The following is a 23,004-nucleotide window of genomic DNA, read 5'->3' as shown; positions in this document are numbered from 1 at the left end:
TGTGTCCTTTCCCCTCTCACTGTCTCTAAGGGACCCTTGGGTGGGTGTGCACTTGTGTGTCCTTTCCCCTCTCACTGTCTCTCCTTTACTTCTTCAGCAGCTCGTTGGAGTGAAATTTGAGTTTTTACATGAAGCTGTATTTTCTGCTTGCATGTCATGACTTCACTAAGACTCCTTTTCTTTCTTAATAAATAGTAACCTACACTTATTTAATACCAATGTCCTTCTAATGTCGCTTAGGATATTATTCTTAAATTTTTGCTGATCCTTCAGTTTCTCTCAAATCCATCTAAATGTTTTATTATTATTATTTTCATCTATATTTTCAACTGGAGATTTTTGTAGTTGTCTTCTCTTTTTCCTTGTTTCATTCACCTATAACAAGACACAAACCATAACTGAAATCACCATCTCTGTGGGGGAGAGTTTAGGTAGTGTTACTATGGAAGTGCCTGTCTGTGTAGGCCAGGTGTGTACTGCAGAGGTGCCTGGGAGTGAAGGCCATTGCCCTGGGCTACTCATTTTATCCAACACAGTCTTGTCTAATCTTATGCCAAGCACACTAGGGGTGGCAAGAAGGAAGTGGGATGTGGTTCACAACATTAAACATAAGAAGTTTTACTTAATCTTTAGTACTTTAGTCCTATTTATCCATAGAGTAGTGTATCACATTTTTGGGTAATAGCCTCAGGTCATGAGGAATTGAGGCTGTACTAGACAATAGCCCCTAGCCAGAAAGAATTGTTTGGTCCCAGCCTGACAGTCTCTTTTCACCTGCAGAATTTAGATGTGTCAATGGCAGCAATCAAATGGCAAAAGGCCTCTCAGCCTGGAGATCAGAGGTTCTGGGAGGAAGAGGTCAGAGGAAGGGTCAGAGAAAGATGGATAGGGAGGATTTGGAAGAGAGCGGAGTATTGAGGTCACACTGAATTAAACAGGGTACCAATAAAGCCCTTAAAGGGTCCTGAGTTTCAGCAAGAGCTGTAAGAAAATAATGCTGAGAAATAGGCAGATTCCATCTCAACCAACTGAGACTGCTTCATTGGAACAGGGAGGGGCCCCAGCCTTTATATGGGAGGAAAGTTGAGTGCGTTTAGTGGATCTAGGAGACAGGTATATATACATTCACACATATCTAGGTAGCTACAAAGAAGTTATAGCTGGTGTGTGTGTGTGTGTGTGTGTGTGTGTGTGTGTGTGTGTGTGTGTATGTTAACTGGGAGCAAGGTGGATTGTTTGTCATACTGAACATAGCATTTCATGTGACCCCCAGTATATGCTTAAAACTTCTGATAGTAATGAACCTTATATGACATATGATTTTCTTGGTATGTATGAAGAAGAGTTATGATCCCTCTTTTCACAGGGTAGGGAGAAGCTTGATATGCAGACAATTGAGATATGTAGTGAGCGATAGTTTGGGGAGTATTGAATGGGACAAAGCCTGGTGTGACACTGGATTTTTACTCTCTTCCTCTGTGGTATGATTTTCATTTCCATTAGCTTCATAGAAGATCAGCAGAAACTGTACTCCTCTTTGGCAATGCGTCTTTAGGTATGAAATCAGTGAATTGAGAGATCTCTCTCCTATCCAAGCCTAGAACTTGGTGTGCCCCAGATGCTCTGATTTTGAGTTCAAAGTGGCACATATAGGGAAATACTTTTGTAAAGTTTGATTTAAAAGTTAGGGGCTGGTGTAGGATTCTCTTCTGTACACTGTGAACGTGTTTTATTACTATTAGTTCCTAAAGAAGCTCCTTTGGCTTATGGTAGGGCAGATAAAGCCAGACGGGAAATCCGAACAGAGAGGGAGAGAGAGGGAGGGGGGAGAGAGAGGGGGAGAGAGAGAGAGAGAGAGAGAGAGAGAGAGAGAGAGAGAGAGAGAGAGAGGGGGGGGGGGGGGGGGGGAGAGAGAGAGAGGGAGGGAGGGAGGGAAGGACAGAGAGAGAGGAGAGAAGGCAGAGTCAAGGAGATGCCATGTAACTGCTGAAGGAGAACCTTACTGGTAAGCCACAGCCTGGTGCTGATACACAGAGTAATAAAAATGGGTTAATTTAATATGTACAAGCTAGATAGTAATATGCCTGAGCCATCAGCCAAACAGTGTTGCAGTTAATATAGTTTGTGTGTGATTATTCAGATCTGGGTAACCAGAATGAAAGCGCTGTCACCATTTACAAGGCAACAGATGTCTTTGTAGTAAAGAGCACACGCTGCTCTTGCAGAAAAGCCATATCCAGTTCTTGGCACTTAAATGGCAGCTCACAACTGCCTGCAACTCCAGGTCTGTGGAATCAAACCCTTCTTCTGGTCTCTGCAGGCACCTGCGCAAATGTGGTGCCCAAACATACAAGCATACACACGAAAAAAGGCACAATAAACAACTAACAATGCTAACATAGAACCATTATAGCAATATATGAAAATACAGTTATTTAAAGCATAATTACATCAGTGATTCTCAACCTGTGGGTCGTTATGTTTTGTGGTAGAATGATCCTTTCCTAGGAGTTGCATATTAGACATCCTGCATATCATATTTACATTATGATTCATAACAGTAGCAAAATTGCAGTTATGATGTAGCAACAAAATAACTTTATAATTGGATATCACCAAAACATAAGTAACTATATTGAAGGGTCACAGCATCAGGAAGATTGAAAACCTCTGTATTACGTGCTTCTGGAATTTTTCATTTGTTTTCAGACTATGTGTAGATAACAAACGACCAAACAACCCCACATAAGGGGCACTGTTGTGTGTGACTTATCCTTGCCCGCTGGTCATTAAGAGTCTCCAAGTCCTTCCTGTCACTCTGTTCTCTGGAAACCTCCCGTCTTCGTGAAACCGGGGCAGAGGAAGAGGGGCTATCTCTATAGAGAACACAGAGATGGAGCCAGGAGATTTTCTTGTTATGTATTCCTCATGTGCAGTTTTCAGGAATCCGTGTTCTTCACTTCTTCCTTCCAACAAGTCTGGAGTTCTAGATGGCTGGAGTTTCTGGGCAGGAAAAGGAAGAACAGCATGGGACGTTAGCTGGACCTTCCACCTGTGTCTCACTCTTTTCCACTTTCAAGCTTGGTGCCATGGCCTAGCCTTGTTGATCAGTGACAACCTGAGGTCCTTCCATGATCAGTGACAACCTGAGGTCCTTCCATGGCCTAGCCTTGTTGATCAGTGACAACCTGAGGTCCTTCCTGCCTTCCAGTTTCCAGACAGCTATAATTTATCAGATGTTGGTTACTTCTCTGTATTTGAGAATAGGCATTTCTGAGAGGAAGGGACAGGACAAAAAAATTCACTGCGCTTCCATGTTAAAATTAAGTCTTCCAATGAATAATTTTAATACACAGTTTACACATTTTTACAGAAAGCCTTCTAAATGAAAATGTATAACATAACAAAATGATAATGTATAAATGAAAAAGGATAACATTTTATAGGCTTTTGTCCCCATAGGCTTTCTTGTACAGGTACATTTGAACTCAGCCAATGAAGAACTATGGACGGAGGGCCTGGTTCTAACCCAGGAAGCTTTCCACCTGATGGGGCAGATCAGACTGCAAGAGGAACGCTGTGACATAAAACCAGAAGCCTGGAAGGGTGTGAGGAAGGTGTGAAGATTCACTATAGGCCTTCAGTGCAGGGAGGTTCACTCTATCTGAAGAGAGGCTTTCTTAGAGGAAGCAGTATTTCTTGTATAAGATGTAATATTCGGGTGGATCTACATCTACTAGGACATAATAAACATTTGCTATATATAATTAACACCATTCAGCATTTGCAGTGTGATGGTAAACACTCTTCCCTCCAGGCTGTCTCAGCAGCAATCACTTCACTTATTCTCCTCTTAGTTTCCCTGAGAGAAATTATCAAAGCATTTCTATAGAGAACATTCACCATTAATGACACTTATTAATATCCTATAATTATAAAAAATGCAGTGGGAATTCCATTATATTAATGATGCATGTATATTACTAGGAATTACAAATATTGAGTAATAGAGCTTCAAGTTTACATGCTCCCAGATGTTCTTTTCGGGTTTGCAGACTGGCAACTTTTCAGAAACACAAGCAGTAATTAGAAATCCCTCACAATCTCTTTTAGAAACAGTACTTGATTTTAATTCTTTCATTTCAAAAAACTTGTAAGAAAACACTGACAGGGAACTATTGACATTTTTATAGCCTGACAAAAATTAAGCATAATTAAAATGAAATATTTGTTGCATAAATTAAACCACAATTAATATGTTTTCTGCCAGAGCTTGAAGGATAAGATGAAAACAGTGCCGTTGGCAGGCTCCCCACTGTGAGACTAATTTCTTGACTTTTACACCACACATTATCATCCACATCCTAGATTGAAGTCAACAAGTGGAGGGCATTGTTTGATGAAGACTGCGCAGAAGGGGATGAACCGCTTTTATGGAGCAAGGCAAGATTGCTTTTTCTCTTGAGAGCTGATGACTAGTTGATTCCAAGGGTGAGATTTGCACTTTTAAAGCTATTAAAATACATAGAGAATTGCCCTTCCTTTTAGTTAGCTTTGCCTTTTAAATTAGCCAGCTTATTGTTTCAGGGTTGTTTGCCTTTTTAGGAGGTAATTAGAAAATGCACAAAATATATGCTATGCATAGGTCTGCCCTCCAGCTAACCAAGATAATAGTAATAAAACCCATCAACAAAACTTAGTCCTGAACCGCTTCCAGAAAAGTGGAAGAGAAATGTGTCCTCTTAGAGAAGGTCTTCCTCTCCCATTGGTGTCCGTGGCCACAGAAGGGCCGCTCGATGAGTAAAAACACTTGCTGTGCAAGCATGAAGACCCAGAGCCTGTGTCCGTTTGTTTTGTTTTAAGCATGACTGGGACTGCCTGTGACCCCTGTGTGAGAAAGGCAGACAGAGATCAGAGGATCACTGTGGTTTGCTAGTTAGCATCACAGTTGAAAACAGGAGCTGCAGATTCAGGGACATTTGTCTCAAGGAAATAGGGTAGGCAGGGAGCAACAGGACACTTCCTATTGACTCCTTCTAGTGGCATCTCACGCTGGCCTCTGTGGGTGCTGTGGGCAAATGTACCTGCATATGCATATATGTTACACACACACACACACACACACACACACACACACACACACACCACACAAATTCCCAGCTGCCCGGACAACATGTCAAGTATTCTGTCTATTGGAATTCCTTTCAATCCGATTTCTTTTTGGAGTTAGACTCTGGGGACTCGGTGAAGGAAAGAGATAAGCATTGTCCACACTCCTCTCCATTCCCCAGTCTGTCTCAGACACTGCTGCTCCGAAGTATAAAATCACTATGAGGATTCAGAATGATGGGTGACACTCCTTCACCCCAGAGCTGTTGCCCCCCTCCTGTGGGTGTGCTAGATGCTGGCGCAGAAGGATTGGGCTGTGACTGTCAAGGAAGAGACATGAGTGGAAGTCTTCATGCCTGCCAGGCCAGGGTACCCAGCTCACTGCCTGGTCTACAGAGGCAGATAACCCTGCATCCTGACCAGTATTCTGCCTTGCGGATATCAAAGGCACTAACACGTATCAATTGAAAATTTTTACCTCTCAAGATACCATCTTTGGGGAGTACTTAGATTTGGGTCACTTGATGTGACACTAGTATTATAGTGACAAACTTGGTGGTGTGGTTGTGCTCTTGAATGAGAGTCACTCATTCATGCATTCCAGGTTGGTGCTAAGGGTCATCTCCTGTTGGAGGAAAGGCTGCTTGTTGGTTCCCGCCCACTTAGCCCCGAAATAACCACACAGATATCATATTAATTAAATCACTGCTTGGCCCATTAGCTCTAGCTTCTTATTGGCTAACTTCTACATCTTAATTTAACCCATTTCTATTCATCTGTATATCGCCACGGGGCTTACTGGCTAAAGTTCTGATGTCTGTCTCTGGCAGGGCTACATGGCGTTGTCTGACTCCACCCTTCTTTCTCCCAGCATTCAGCCTCGCTTTCCCTGCCTACCTAAGTTCTGCCTTGCTATAGGTCCAAAGCAGTGTCTTTATTCATTAACCAATACAAGCATCACATAGACAGAAGGACCTCTTACACCAGCCTCCCTGACAGCTAGTGGAAATGGAAAGGGCTTCACCAAGCTTCTTGGTCTGCCTCCTCTTTGCCTCTTACCTGCCTCCCTTCCAGGGTGGCAGGAGATTTTACCTGACCTTATCATCACTATATTCTTAGTGCCAAAGATTATACAGGCACCTGATTAAAACTTTTTAGAGGATTGTGTGAATAAGTAAATGAATGTTTAAAATCAGTGCTTTAACAGGAGTGTAAAGAAATAAACGTAACAAACACCATCATTTCTGAGGTCTAGTGTGAATCTAGGTTTCAAAACTGGTCACAAACATACACACTGCTCACCAATGTTTCACTTACATATCAGCTTGTTTTTACCTCAAAGAAATAATTCTTTTGTAACTAAATTTCAAGTTATAGTCCTTACAGATTATTTCATGATCTGAAAATCCAAAATCTGAAACTCTTTTTAGTGAAAATGATATGATTTCACACGTTGGAAGTTCCACACCATGAGACTTTTCTTATGCTCAGAATTATTTAAAGTCATTTATAAAATTACCTTTGGATAACTGTGTGCTGTGCATATGAAATATAAATGAGTTAACTATTTGGATGTTTGACCTACTGCTAAGATATGTACTGAGCTACATATACGTAATTATTCCCTCCTTCCCACTGAAAATTATCCCAAATATTTTCAATCTGTAACATTTAGGATAGGGGAATATCCTATATATGGCTATCACTCATGAAGAATTAGTTACAGTCTATGTGCACACTTTAAATTATTAGTTTATCTTACTTGTTCATGTTCATTCATTGGTTTGTCTGGCATTCTTTCAAAGTTGGCACAGCATCTGCTGTGTTTTGTTGGAATCTACAAGTTAATATGCAATGAATTTGTCAGGAAAGAACTTTCCCTAACTATAGAGTACCCCTACTCTGATTATCCACAGAAGTCCTGCTCGCTAGGGTCACCATGGACACCAAATATTAAAATGCAGTTCCAAACACCCATGGCACAGTCTGCTCTGACACTCGGGTTCTGTGAAGAAAAGAGAACCATGTAGAAATGGGCTTGGAGAAAAAGGTGCGATAGAACTTTTATAAAGCAGAAAGGAAACCCCAGAAAGACCATTCTGTTCAGTGTTGTCTTAGCTTCTCTGTAAAACATTGACTTCTCTTAAGTAGAGGGCAGAGCCCTTTCTGGCAATAATCTTAGGATCCGAAACTACTTGTTGACTGAGGTTTCTATCCCACCAGGTCCCGTAGCCGTTCAATCCCAAAGAAATACACAGAGGTCTACATTAATCATAAACTGGTTAACCTATTAGCTCAGTCTTCTTGTTAATTAATTCTTACATCTTAACCCATAATTCTCGTCTGTGTTAGCCACGTGGCTTGGTACCTTTCATCAGCGAGGCTTTCTCATCTGCGTCCTCTATATCTGGGTGACAACTGTGTCTTTTCTTTTCCCAGAATTCTTCTGTTCTTGTCGTCCTGCCTCTACTTCCTGCCTGGTCACTCACCTATACTTCCTGACTGCCTAGTGGCCAATCAGTGTTTATTAAACATAATACAAGTGACAGGATGAAAGACCATTGTCCCACAGCAATTACTGGCAGACAAAGTAGGTCAGAGAGTTTCTCCATGGCCAGAGCTGCCACAGGAAAGTGAAAGAAAGTTAGAATCATGTCTAGATTTTATTACTGGCATGGGCAGGGGGGGGGTTCTAGCTGCTATGGCCTACCTCGGGAAATGGGGTTCTGCTGTCTAAGGTGGACCAGAAAAGATAAGAAGGCTATTGCTTCTGAGCCCCTTTTTTTGGTTCCAAGCACTCAGCCACCAGAGTGCTATAGTTCAGGACCTGAACCTGTCTGTGCACATGGCTGTGCAAGCACTGTGAGCATTGGGTTTGGAATGAGAAGTGAATAGCAGCAGATTTGCTAGTCAAGGTTCTGAATCAGTGTGACAGTTGTTTGTTCCATGAAGTTCTCCTTAAAGGTATAAGACCCCGCTTGCTGACAAACGTAGGTACTATCTTCCTTGCAAAGTGGGGTCACTCTTAAAAGGGCTATGTTTCTATTTAGTGCAGATTTACTTATGTATAATTGCATATGCATAGTGTATCCGGCACTCTAATGGCACAGGAAGGCAGACAAGACAGATAAAGGCCCTGGGCATGCAGTTCTGATATATGTATCTTAAAATTTCTTCTTGTCAGTGTAATCAATCCCAACCCCATTGAGAAATATCTTACAGATATTTTAAGGCATAGGTTATCTGAGCTGTGAAGGGCTACAGGGCTGTGTCTGCTAGTTGGGATTCTAAAGGCTTCAGTATGCGTGTGAGTTGTCTGTGAGATTCCGATGACCTTTCTAGAGAGGCAGGCTGAGAGACACACTTGATGATGTGCTGCCCACCGAGGACTGCAGGGCCAAGCCCGTGTGTGCATGTGTTCAGTCATGGCTTTAACCAAGTGTTTACCAAGTCCACTCTGCCCAGCTCCTGTGTTAAATCCTGGCAATATAAGTCTGAATAAAATGTCTCCTGGCTTTTAGTGGATACTTCCCTTAATGAGAACTCCCTTAGGGAGCCTCAATACACAGAAGCATTTGGTTTTTCTCCTACCAAGAAACACTTATTTTGGAATATTATGATGTTAGTGTCTGTTGTTATTCCCCATTGAAGCCATCCTGATATTGGCTCTGAAAATTTTTGTAGCTTATTTTCCAGTAAATTAACTATGTACAGGCTACATGTTCCCTTCAGCACCAGTTTCATACAGGATTCCTTCTATTTAACTTGGGCCTTCTTCGTATACACAGGTGATGTTACTGGGACTCTTGCTGTGATACTTTAGTCATGTGATAAAAATCAATGAGCAGCATATGGACCTTCCTAACTATAGAATAGTATCTAGTTGAATGTCTTATTTTGCTCTGTTGCAATGAAATTAATATCTATATTTCTGTGCATACGTCTGTTTCTGTATTGCATCTATTTCTGCTGATACACTGTTATACTGTATACCCCTTTTATTATGAGTTATGTACCCATGATACAATAGGTTTGTCCAACAAGAATCCGCATCACTTACCTGCTGATTCACATTTTGACCTGTCAGTGCCCACAAGTGCATTAAAGCCAAGATCATACACAAGGGGGAGCTGACCATGAGAACTGAAGACACTGATGAGTCAAATGACAGTGAGAGGTGACACTGTGGAGAAAGATGCTTCAAAACAGAAAGAAGCAGCTCAGACACATAATCCCACAGCTTAGATTTGCCCTAAGTCAGTTATAAGTGGCCCGTGGAGAATCAGCTATGTAAGGCTATTTATCACCGTTATGTTCACTTAAGAATGTGTGTTCTCAAGAGTGTCTTTGAAAAAAGCTGACCCTCACTAAGTACTTGCTGTATGCTGGACCCTGGCTCTGTGGTTATTTGTGAGACGATGTCTCTCTGTTTGGCACACAGTGATGTGCAACTGTCTGTAGATTCCAGACTAGCCTCAACTGTGTGTTCCCCTACACCAGCCTCCAAGTTTTAGGAGGTAACAGACATGGCAGAGATTTTGTGACTTATCCAAGATCAGGAAATTTTCATGGAGTGCACTGGGCTCCAAGGCAGAGCCGCCCCTGAGTCTATGGCTCAGAAAGCCTATAGGCAAGCCCTGAGTTTCCTGCTGTCACTGGGCATTAGGAATACACAGGAGAGTTCTGTTTTTCTTTTTATTTATTTATTAAAATTTTCTGCCTCCTCCCACCTCCCTTTTCTCTCCCCTCCCCCCACTCCCCACATAGCACTCCCCTCCCCCTCCCTCTCCAGTCTGAAGAGCAGTCAGGGTTCCCTGCCCTATGGGCAGTCCAAGGTCCTCCCCCCTCCATCCAGGTCTAGGAAGGTGTGCATCCAAACAGGCTAGGCTCCCACAAAGCCAGTACATGGAGTAGGATCAAAACCCAGTGCCATTGTCCTTGGCTTCTCAGCAGCCCTCATTGTCCGCCATGTTCAGAGAGTCCAGTTTGATCCTTTAGGTTCAGGTTGACAATGTGTTTTCAGTTTATACATCTAAAAGTTGATTCTTTCAAAGCATGTGCAAGCGGTTTCTTTGAAAGATTGCATGATAAATTCTAGCTCTTACGGATTAGGAGAATACAAAGAATAGAACACTTAAAGCCGTTTTTTAAGACGCTTGGAGTGAACAGGGAGGAGCATCCTCAAGTAGAGCAGCTGCCCCCTGTGTGTACTGTGGATAAAACTGGGGAGATGCTGTCATCTCAGAGCTTCCGTATGTGACAAGAACATGAGAGAACCCGTCTGGCTGGGCCTCACTCCATCTCTGGAGGAGTGGAGAGCCTTGATGGTTAGGAGAGTGGTGGGTGGAGAAGCAGAAGGACCTGTGGAGAGCAGCCACACTCCCAGCATTGCCAGCAGTCAACAGCAGCCAGTTTGAGGCCAGTCTGGGTAGCAGAGTTCTGGCCAAACAAGGCTGCACAGGAAGCCACCATTCCAAGAAGGAAGAAGGGAAAGAAGAGGAGAGGGGTGCATTGAGTGTGGGTTGATGGCTGGTAGTCTTCACGCACGTACTAAGGTCTTCCCAGCTCTTCATTCCTACTCATCCAGTGGAGTTAGTATGACCTGTTGAGACTAAAGCCCTGGGCCCTCAGATGTTAGCATCACCCATCAACACCTATGCGTGCCCAGAGGAAGACCTACAGACGTCTCAGAAACCAGCTTTGGTTTCTGTAACATGAAGTGAGCCACCATTATCATCATGCCGTACACATCAGCGCTGTCACCTACATCAAAACCAGTAGGGAATTAATAAGTTTCTCCACCATGGGGCCTCCAAAATTAATGGTTTTTAAAGTCACCTAGAGCAAGTCACTCGGATCACCCTTAGGTCTGCTTAGGCTGAGTTTGTATGAAGCATGTCAGGTACTCTTTGAAGCTGCCCTGTGAGCTCCCACTTGGGAAGCAGAGGGAATCCTGAAGGCTAGCTAGCAAGGGAATTTGCAGTTTCATTCAAGAAATAATTTTCACTAAAATAGCATTTGACATTCAGTCAAAATTCCTTGTCATCTACCTTTTTTTTTTTAGTTCCAGGAGAAAAATCTCTGAGATATTTTAAATCTGAATATATTAAAATCTTTTAAGCTGATCAGTATGTACCTAACTCTTGATTTTCACCATACTCTCGGTGCTACGTCCCTGGTGCAGCAATGCTGTTCCACTGACAAGTGTGGATACGGGCTGCTCATGTGCTCAGCTGTGTCTGCCTACCACAAAGCCTTAAATAACTAGACAAACATACAGCTGCTGACCTCACGTTCCTACACTTTGGGGTGAGTGGCCCAGGAAATTCATTCTTTGTCATTTTGACTTGGGTTTGAAAATGAACCTGGGCTGCATTCCAGCTCAAAGAGCCATTCAGTTCCAAAGGCTCCTAAATTGTCCCAAGGAGCTCGTTGTGGCAGCGGATGATTTGTGTTTGGCTGGGCATCCTAATAGCAAAAGCTGTCTGCTCTGGCAAGCAACGGCTATGGCAGGATGCAGCATCACCATCTCCAGTTGGATTTTCAGAAAAGCAGTCCCCCACCCCATGTTTCCTCTGACCCCACAGGAGGACCTTGCAAGTGGCTTTCCTGAACTCACAGATAAATACCTGCTGGTGGCAGGGTGACTGTTTGATTGCATCAGGAGCAGCTTGTGTGGAAGTTAGAGTCAGCGCCAGAGGTTTCCTGAGACCAAAGCTGTAGTTCAGCTCAGTGCTAGCAGTCAGCTACTAGCTAAGCTGTGAGAGACTGGAAAATACAAACACAAGAAAAACAGTAATGGGTTTCTTCTACAGGACACAGTGGGCCAATGTATGTTCATCCACATGGCTGTAATGTGTATGGTCTGGCCCTAGGCAGGACTAAGTCCTAGGACCAGTGGTTAAACAGAACACAGAATACTATGCACACAGGCCCATATGCTACCTGAATGCATGGCAACAGGGGACTCATAACTCAGAGAAATCCAATGTGAAGAATGCAAGAGCATCACAGGACCTAAAGAAGAAAAGCCCAGAACTTCTGAGTGTAGTCATTGTTAATCTGATGTGTACATGTCAATGTATGTGTGTTCAGGGTGCTTGTTCCCAAGACAGTGACTCACGGGAAGGTGTGATCAAAACCCTAAGTCATCCATTGCTCCGCACTTGGCAGAGCATCAGCGGGATTTACTTCACTGGGATTTTGGAAGAGCAGGATACGTAGACCATGAGCAGACTGTGACCACTGATTGACAGAGAGGAGAAAACGTGAGCACTGAGAGCCTTACTTTACCCTGTTCCTCTCCAGAATGAAGACACAGGGTAGGCAGCCCCATCCTACAGCCAATGAGACACCATGGTGGCCAATTGAAAGAAGAATGAATTGTTTCCATTTTTTAAATAGCTGCAGGCTGGTTTATGTGTGCTTGGCCTGATATGAATTTTAGTATAGTGTCTTTCATGGCATTGAGTGATCTTCCTACTATTCAGTTTCTGATTGTAAACATCCTCACTGTGTTCGGGGTTTGAGGTCCGTCTTTCCTTCTGGCATTAGCTTTCTGTGTGTTCTCTCTCTTTTATTTTTATTTCTTTCTAGCCTGCCTATCAGTTTCCCAGTATTATTGATGTTCTCAAGAAAGTGAAAGATGTTTTTGACTTTTCTCTTTCTGTGTGTTTATGCTACATGTGTGTTTATGTATGATGTTCACATGTGTATGTTTGTTCGCATGTGTGGGTATGTGTGTGTTCAAGTGCACATTCACACATGTGCACATGCTTGAGGAGGCCTGAAGTTGACACAGGGCATCATCCTCATTACTTTTCACCTTGTTTACTGAAGCAGATGCTATCTGGGAAAATCAGAGGGCACTTCAGTGCAATGGAGGTTTTCTTGCCTCTGGAGAGCAAAGATTAGGAAGCTAGAGTTCAGAATCATCAACAGCCCCTAAAACCACCATCAGCTGGTGGCTTCCCGTTCCTATGTCTCACAAACATGAATGAATGAATGAATGAATGAATGAATGAATGAATGAATGAATAACAGCTTTCACAGACAGTGGAGGATGGAGTTTTACTGTGGGGAGAGCTCAAGGGGAGGAGGAAGCAGAGCTGCCATAGAGGAAGCAGGCTTCAAACAAGGCTGACCACCTAGGGTCCCAATGAGGGTTTCTAAAGCTTCAGCGTGGACGGACTTTTTAGTCCAGTTGTCCTGCCCATGAGGTGTCCATGTGTCTCTCCATCCCTGTGTCTGCACAGCAGTCTCAGGTATACACCTTTCAGGGCCAATGAAGCCTCTGGACACATGTGCCTTCCAAACAGCTATGTTCACTAAAGTTGTTAAGTAAGAGGAGCAGCCAGAGCCCAAGCCAGTGCCCCTAAATGGCCTCACAGCAAAACTTTTGTCAGAAACAAGCAGAGCTGGTTCCAAGCACCAGAAACAGAAACTCTCCATTTTCGAGGTCCCCACAATGAGAACTACCTGACATGTTCCTGTCCCTCATTTTTACAACAGGCTCTGTCGCTGAAGAACATGGGGCTCACCAGTTATAGCTAGTCTTCACCCAGGGAGCCCCTGCTTTGCCTCCGGAGTGCAGGGATTGCGTGGTGCTGGGGTCCAAAGTCTGGAATTCTACCTGCTGAGCCATCTCCCTAACCCAGTTTCCTAGTCTCCATTCCTGATTTCTACTCGGAGCATTTTCGTCTCCTTGGTTGTGAGTCCTATCCTGTTTCCTCAAGCAGACGTTCAGGTCCCTGTCAAAGGTCTTGTCCTCCACACTGGCCTCTCCACTCTTGCTCCTATCATCAAAAGCTTTGTTTCCATTTTCAGTGAGGTCTGTTTTTCCTCCTGAGATGTCTTTGGTGTGTGTCCTCTCCAGAAGTGCACTATCTAATTTTCAGATGTTTGGAGATTTCCATCTGGCATCGATTTCCAGCATCAGTCTGCTTTGGTCTGAAACAGTACTGTGTGGTTTGTTTTAAACTCGTTAGTGTTTTCTGGTCCAGTATGTAGTTTGTCTTGGTGGTATTTCTGTATGAATCTGAGAAGAGTGTGTGCATCCTGCTGCTGGTGGATAAAAAAGTCTATAGATGTCAATTGCATCCAGTTGATTGACAGTGCTGTTCAGTTCAATTACATCCTTGTTGATTTTCTACCTGCTGGATCTGTCAGTCACTGATAAAGGGGTACTGAATTTACCAAGTACAATAGAGAATCCATCTGCTTCTCCTTACCAGGCCTATGAGTTTTTGCCTCATGTATGTTGGCCCTCTGATTTTATGCACATATACGTTAATGATTGACAGGTCTTCTTGGAGACTTGACCCCTTTATCATTCCTTAATAACTGTCATTATCCCTGATCATTTTCTTATTCTGAAATCTGTTTTATCCAAAATTAATATAGCTGTTTCAGCTGTCTTTTGGCTAATGTGAACATGGTGTTTCTTTCTCTGACCCTTTATGTTCTCTATTTGTGTTTTATATTTAAAGGAAGTTTTTAGATGATATTATTCAGAGTCTACTGTCTTTTATGAGCCATTTAGACCATACTCTTCTAACCTGACTCTGAATGTGTTTGGACCACTGTTGTGGTGATCTACCATTGCAGAACTGTTTTGTCTTCACTACACTTGACCTTTATTTAGTTTTAGTTGTTTCCTCTTTTTCTAGTCTGTCTACTATTAGTTAATGATTTTATAATATTCTTCCCACTCTCAGACTCTCAGATGCAGACCCTAACGTATTTTTTACAGTCACTCTGGAGTGTGGACTACATATTTAGAGCAAATGAGTCCACTTCCCAATAACATTACGTTGATTGTAGTTAACAGACGTGAACAGATTTCCCTAGTTTCTCTCTCCAAACCTTACCATCACACTGCCATCATTTGCTTCCCTGTCCATCTCTGTAGACCAATCACATTGCTGTTACGTGCCTTCATAGCAAAGACTGTTCTCTGATAGATTAACAATATGAGAAACTAAAGATTTCAGTTTTTTCTTTATACCTAAAACTAAATTTCTGACTTCTATCACATTTTTCTTCCTCTTTAGCATTTCAAGTGGAATGGGTCTATTTGTTTTGAAAGTTAAATAAAACATTGCTGTGTACATTTTAAAAAAATGAAGCTACTCACAGTTCTAGGTTACAGTGTCCATTAAATTACTAACATAAAAGTCACACACGTTACATGGACAAACTTTATAGATTCAAGGTGAAGAGCTGTGTGAGTTGTGGTAAACATGTGGTAAACATGTCTGACATGCTGTGTGGGCTGGAGTTGGATTACCTCCACAATACATCTAGAACAGAAAACAAACAAACAAACAAAAAACACAACCATAGCTGCTGAGCCCCACAGGAAAATCTGACCTCATTATACACAATACACCTAATCTGTGCTACCTAAGAAGAAGGATTTCATTCTGATTAACTCATTTGATTTTTATCTGAGTTTCTATCGCAAACATTCTCTCTGCACTCAGGAGCAGTGCCAGTAACAACTTCGATGCCACTCAGGCAAGACAAGCACAGAATGACAGGTGAGGAAGTTTTCCTGAGTTAGGTGTCAACGCAGGTCTTTGGGTGAGAAGTCTGTTCAAGGCAGACTCAGATCTCTGGTGACACGCTGGCATACCACGGGTTCTTCTGAAGCTTCTCTTTGTGTACTTGTAAATGTGGCCCCTCTTGGGAACCAGGCCAAGGATGGAGGCCCTCTTAGTTTGGGCCAAAATTTTCTCCGATAACAGTTAGACTCTTAAGAAGGAATTAATCCTCTACAAAGTCTGACCATTTCTTTACAGTATTCAGGGGTGGTGTGGGAGCTACCTCTTCAGCACATCTGTTTGTTTGACCTACATGCTGTGGAAACATCCACTCCTTAATCAAATGCTGCTAGTCTGTCTCCCAGCAAAACCTGACTTCTCCAGGTGCCGTCTAAAGAGCAAGTCAAGTCCGAGGCGTACACACTTGACCTCTGGTGCCGTCATGTGCACACATCACATTCCTCTTTTCATGAATTCAGTTGACAGATGTTAACTTGGCCCAACATTAAGTACAGAACCCCACAGCCCTAAAACCAAGGCAAAGGCAATCATGTTGCAAATATCTTGAAAGTAGCTGATTAAATTTTATGTCAGCACAGCTCAGAGCTGCTTGTGTGTGCTACCCATAGGCATTAAAATTGTGTTTGCAAGGTGGGATGCTGCATGCCTGCCGTCCCAGAACTCAGGAGGCAGGCACAGCGAGACTGCCACAGCTGAAGGCCAGCCTGACCTGCCTAATGATTCCCAGGAATGCCAGGGCTGCAGTGAGACCTTGTCTCAATAACTAAAGCAACTGAGAGGCTTCTGTAAAGCAAAGGACACGGTCAACAAGACAAAACGACAGCCTACAGAATGGGAAAAGACCTTCACCAACCCCACATCAGACAGAGGGCTGATCTCCAAAATATACAAAGAACCTAAGAAACTGGTCATCAAAAGAACAAATAATCCAGTAAAAAATGGGGTACAGACCTAAACAGAGAACTTTCAACAGAGGAATCTAAAATGGCTGAAAGACACTTAAGGAAAGGCTCAGCATCTTTATCCATCAGAGAAATGCAAATCAAAACACTTATTCCACTTATACCTGTAAGAATGGCCAAAATCAAAATCACTGATGACAACTTATGCTAGAGAGGATGTGGGGTAAAGCAAACACTCCTCCATTGCTGGTGGGAGTGCAAACTGGTACAGCCCTTTTGGATATAAGTATGGTGATCTCTCAGAAAATTAGGAAACAACCTTCCTCAAGACCCAATAATACCACTTTTGGGTATATACTCAAAGGATGTTCAATCCTAGCACAAGGACATGTGCTCAACTATGTTCACAGCAGCATTGTTTGTCACAGCCAGAACCTGGAAACAACCTAAATGCCCCTTGACCAAAGAATGGATAAGGAAAACGTGAAATATTTACACAATGGAGTACTACACAACAAAATAATAATAATAATGACATCTTGAAATTTGTGAGCAAATGGATGGATCTACAAAACATCATATTGAGTGAGGTAACTCAGACCCAGAAAGAAAAATATCATATATACTCATAAGTTTTAGACATAAAAAAGCCTACAATTCACAATCCCTGAAAACCTAGACAACAAAGAAGACCCTAAGAGAGGCATACATGGATCTAATCTACATGGAAAGTAGAAAAAAGACAAGATCTCCTGAGTAAATTGGCAGCATGGGGACCATGGGAGAGGGTAGAAGGGGAGGGGAGAGGATGGGAGGAGAGTGGAGAAAAATATATAGCTCAATAAAAACAATAAATAAATAAATTTTAAAAATCAAAGAAAACCCAAATTTAAAAATTAAAACACAAAATTGAATTTTAAATTTAATTTAAAAGCTTTACACTAATTAAATCTTAGCTGCTAATTGTGTATGGAGAGTGCGATGGGAAAACATGGAGTGCTATTGTTAAAATCTTCCTCACAGTTCAGATTAGTCCCTGGGATGATGTCACAATGATAGCAGTATGAACCAGTGGGGTCTCTGTGGTAATCCCATCTCTTTCCTCTAGGATTTTCAGACTGTTCTACCATCATTTGACCTCTTCTCAAAGTATGGAAAGCTATATTCGAAAGCTGGACAAATTGTGTAAAGGTAGGTATTTTTGCTGAGTACATCACAATGTATACAAAGTAAACAATCAAGAGAATGACTTAAGTGTCAGGTACTTTAAAATGCTATAATCAGATTTATGTAAGATAAAATTCCATAAATTCCTTCCATTCTAATCTATTGGTTTTCAACACTTGATATTATTTCCCAAATATCTTTTCTAAAATGGACTAAAAATATATCAACAGAACTAAGAGAATTCTGGGATAGTCTTTTATCTTTTAATTAAATGACATAGTAAAGATTTACACAGTGTCTGAAAATATGCCAGTGGTATCCAACAGGCTAAACTGTTTCTCAGTAGTATATTAATACAATACAGTTAAAGTTTCTTTCCTTGGTATGTGCTTTATTTGAGGTACCAGATGCCTTGGGGGATGGAAGGAGTGTAGGGTCTCTGATAATTAGCAAAGTTTTCAGGATAGACAGGAAAAAAGACAAACAACTGAAATCCAAGAGCCAGATGAGCTTTTGGTGATGTTACATTTACCACTAAGGTGTCTTAGGATAAAAATTGATTGCAATCAAGCTAAGATCACAATACTAGACAGTATTGTGGTAAGCTTCGCACAGCTTAAGCAGGCATGAGATGAATGAAAGACAGTTGAAGGGGAAGGTCACGAATAAGAAATGAGTGGGAGAATTGCCCAGTGTCCTCCTGGGCCAACAGCTGAGGGAACACATTGCTCTGTTGGAAAAGACATGACATATACAAAGCCTTCCCTACATTTGGTATTCATATATCCTCTGCCACATACATCTTTGAAGGCTTCAATTTGGTTATTAATATATTAAAGACAGATACAAATACTCACTGTTTAACTGTTCCAAAAGAAAACATAAAAGGAAATGTAAAATATTCTAAATTAGTAGAAAAATGTATATATGTATCACCAAATAAAAACAGTGTCAAAGGTTCAAAGTATGATTACTATTGACTAGCAATGTATCTATGAGCCATAAGATGTTATATATGTGTGTGTAACTTTTAATTCAAAGATTTAACAATCCTATTTATAATTATTTTATAAAGAAGTATTTCTTGTGTGACACTGTTTCTAGGAGACATGAGCAGTCCTCTGTTTATGTCAGATAAGGGACTGATGACAGAAAAAAAATAATCACATCACCAAAGTCCACCTTTGTGACCCAGCAAGTTTATTGCATTGTGTATAGGGGTGCTGGGAAGAAGTTACTTACAGACTTATGAACACCTCAAATGCACCCGCATCACAGAGAGCCCACCCCAACCTGGGTGACAGCTCATGAAAGATGCACCCCTGAAGCTCTCTGCAGGACTTGTAGACAGCTCAGTGGGATACAGAGGATACTCTCCTCAGCACTTGTTACTGCTTATATAACCTCTGGGAGCGAGGGTCTTTGGGAATCTGTTTGGCTTCTGGGACTTTCTGACCATTGTGAGTTGTTTACTTCCTGAGTCTTAAGGGACAGTCTCCTTTAGAATTTCCTGAGTCTTAAGAAGCTTCCATCTAAGATGAAATGTTCTAATTCAGAGGAAATTACGAAATGACAATATTGGAAGCAACTTAAATGCTCATTAATATATAGTAACTTCAATGAGAGCACATACGCTATAAGTCTATGCTGTAATAAGTGCTCACAAATCTTTACCTGCTGAAATGACAGAGCATCTGCCTTGTATTTCTAAGAAGGCCACGTTTGAAGCCACTGTGCAATTTGATTACATAATAATGTATGTGTGTACATGTGCACACATATACAGCATGTCCATTTAACACATTTCTATGTACTCATATGTTAAATATGTGTATATACATTTATGTATTGCAGAAATGATAATGGTGGCTATGTCTGGCTGGTAAGACTTTCCCAGATTCTGTTTTAAATTTCAACCTTTTTTTTTTGTTTGGTTGGTTTTTGTTTGGTTGTTTTTTGTTTTGTTTTGTTTTTCAAGACAGGGTCTCACTGTAACCCTAGCTGTCCTGGAACATCCTATGTAGACTAGGCATACCTTGAACTCACAGAGATCTGCCTGCCTATGCCTCTCCAGAGCTGGGATTAAAGGCATGCACTACCACTGCCTGGCTCAATTTATTTTTAAATTTTCACTTAATCAAACAAAGACAGTGTTAAACCAAATTCTTTACTAAGGCCTAATAGTTCTCCACTACAATTAAAATACTGGGCCATTACAGTTCTACTTACTCATGATAATTTAAGACAGTTATTTTTTCTGAAGATAAAATACTTGCTAAATTATTTATAGTGAAAGATAAGAGCAAGTGTAACAAATGTTTCACATTGGCTCTAATTAAACTGGGCAACGCAAAGACACCAATGTGTGGCAGAATTTAAAGAAATTGTTGACGACTCCTCTTCGTGTTTTAAGTATTTTGTGGATTGGAAATATTAATTTCTTTCATTTGCCTTTGTATCTGGCCACTTTTTATAGCTTTTAATAGTTTTCCAAATCAATCTCACCTAAATTAGAATACGCTGGGCCCTGTCAGTGTTGTGGTGTCTTTTCAGCGCATTCATCCCACTAGACAGGAATAAGCAGAGTGGAAAGACATTGTCATGAGAAGCTGAGATCATTGTTTGTATTTATGAATGGGGCCCCATGTGGCATGCATGGGAGTTTTTCTGTATTGTGTTCTGATGAATATCCCCAGTCTTCTTTTGGAAATGGGCTTTGGTCCAGCCTCTCTTCCTGCTAAAAGTGGTTCCATTTGGAAGTCAAATGAGATGAGTTTTAATTAAATGTTTGGTTAGACATGAAAAGCAGTGTACATTTTCCCCTTCAGCATATGAATGACTCAAAACTTGAAAATGAAAAATAAGTCCAGTTGACACCTGGGTTGGGAAAGAGGGAGATGGAAGCTTCCGTTGTCTTTGTACAGAGGGAACGGTATTCTAGCAACTAGGTGAAGAAGACAGACTGTATAAGGGAAGAGTGATAAGCAAGCATTTAAGCTACACATTTGCCTGCGGGGAGTAAAATTTTTAAGCCATTAAGAAAAATGATGAAGCCTAGCTATTCATATCAGCAGAGCATGAATTTGTAACTTTAAATCTAGTCGTCGTGAGCTGGCAGAGAGCCAAGTGTGGACACTTCTGTATGACTCTGGTAAACTCCTCACACTAAAGACTCTGTCCTCACCCACCGGCTCCGGGATGCCTGTGTTTTGCAGTAACTGAGGCAGAGTGTTAGACATTTCCTGCACTAGTGACTCCTGTCTTCCAGGTTGCTAATCCGGTGTGCTGTCACAGACATCAGACGGCAGGGAGAATAAGCACAGAGTCAGAGAGCCAAGGCACTGTCTTGACTTCCTAGCCAGGCACTGAGCCAAAGCTCAGGGAGAGATTGTGAGAATGTGAGAACTTGTTTTAACGAGGTGCTCTTCCTCTCTCAGTGTGCTGCTGACTTTAGAGAAGAGAAGACGAGGAAATGAGGAAATGAGGTGAAGATGAAGTGAGCACGAACAGGAGATGCCACTGCCCAGGGGTCCAGGCTCTACCTACATGGTGGATGCACAACCTTGATCTCAGTTCTTTAACCTCTGTGTGCTCTTGTGAGCGTCCCCTCTCTCCCCCTCCCTCCTGCCTCCCTCCTCACTTCTCTTGCTCTCTTCCTCCTCCCCCACTCCAGTTCTTTCTCTTGCTCTCACCTTCTCATATTCAGAAGAAAAGAAAAGTTTAAAACCATCTCTGGTTCTTTATAAAACTTTCTAGTTTGAAAGGAAAATACAAAGGAGGCTCTTATAAGAACTAATCAGATTTACTGATAAGCCAGACTCACTGTGATCAATAAACGATGACATTTATTTTACAGTTTGTGTGTATTGTGTGGGGGAAGTGACTTGTACGTGTCATGTGTAGTGTTTGTGAGGGTGAAGGAGGTATCTATGAGTGTGTGGTGTGTGTAGCCGTGGGTGTGTAGAGGGATTTCAGATTTCCTCATTTATCTTTTGGGACAAATACCTTTGGGCTTTTTACCTTTGAGAATACCTGTAACAACTAGAGTGACCATATTCTGACCCCCGTCACTCTACTTACAAGTGATGAACAACTTTGGTCTCACTCCCTTTGTTACTAGACAACAATTAAAAACAGCTAACACATCAGTAGAACCGCAGAGTAGGAAAGTTTGCATAAGAGCTCTTCCCCTAGAAAAATAATGGCACATTATCCCAGCTATATATACTCATGTCTGTTGTATTGACATGATTCCGGAGAGACATAAAAAACCTCTTTCAGCACCCACACAGAACCAGCAAAAGATTAAAACAAGGTCCAATTTGATGAGGTAGCGAGTTTTACTAAGGTTACTTATAGTCACAGTAATGGCTCAAAGAAAGACAGCTGCATTACCAAAAGCTCACCCCAGCAAAGGTGAAGACAGCTCGTGAAAGTTGGAAACGTAGAACCCACTGCACACCTTCCAGGCAGCTTTACAAGGTAATGGCTGTTTGCAGCTCTGTTGGCCTGCACCGCTTTTAGGCAGTTCAGCTTGCCTGAGAGTCTCTCAGCAGTCCTCAGCCTAACCTAATCCTTACCCTAACTCTCATAAGCTCATAAGAAGGAGGAGACTGGTACATCTAGTCAGGTTCAGAGACTTCCTCAAACTTTTGAGTTGTTCAGTTGCTTGCAGTATAGAATGTTTCATCTCAGAAGAAATTGCTACACAACAAATGTCCTAGAACTTGAAGTCCAGCAGACTCAGAGCAGTGAGTGTGTGAGCCAAACTCCAATGTGCTCAAATGCATAGACGGGAGCAGTAACAAGGTCATCTGGTCTTGTGGCTCTGGCTATTCCTCTATGACACTGTATTATGGCTTGTTAAAAAGCCAGGCTCTAATAAAGTTCCTGTTTGTTTCAAAAGGCTTGAATTTCCTAGGATGTTTGTGTTAAATAGACAACTAAGGTTCCCATGCCCTTGGTACCATCCCAAATGCATCCGCACAGTGAACTTTTCTGCTAGAGCTAGTGTGATGTTAATACTGATTGTCACCTCAGCAAGGGCTGCAGTTGCTTAGGAGACGCGTTCTCCCCAAGCATGAGGACCTGCAGTCCAGTCTCTAGCATCCGTGTACAATGCAGAGCATCACTGCACAAGCATGTAAACTCAGGGCTGGGGGTTAGAAACAGACCAGCGGGTCTGTCGGCTAAAGTAGTGAGCTTCATATTAATGAGAGATCCTATCCCAAGGGAAGAAGGTGGAGAGGAAGAAGGGAAGA

At 42.0% G+C, this 23,004-nt stretch overlaps 1 protein-coding gene across 1 annotated transcript in view; it reads left to right on the top strand.

The window, feature by feature from the left end:
- The window catches only part of Spata17 (spermatogenesis associated 17), a 173,717-nt gene extending 152,307 nt beyond the window's left edge, over positions 1 to 21,410 (top strand). Inside the window, 2 exon segments of the mRNA XM_005348848.3 lie at positions 17,685 to 17,767; positions 21,181 to 21,410. Coding sequence (XP_005348905.1) covers positions 17,685 to 17,765 — 81 coding nt within the window. The 3' untranslated portion in view covers positions 17,766 to 17,767; positions 21,181 to 21,410.
- The last annotated feature ends 1,594 nt before the right edge of the window (positions 21,411 to 23,004 follow it).

Source organism: Microtus ochrogaster, chromosome 6 (assembly GCF_000317375.1).
Source record: "Microtus ochrogaster isolate Prairie Vole_2 chromosome 6, MicOch1.0, whole genome shotgun sequence".
In the NCBI taxonomy this organism is placed as follows: Eukaryota; Metazoa; Chordata; class Mammalia; order Rodentia; family Cricetidae; genus Microtus; species Microtus ochrogaster.
The sequence above is the reverse complement of the archived record's forward strand: the minus strand, read 5'-3'. Positions and strand labels throughout refer to the sequence as shown.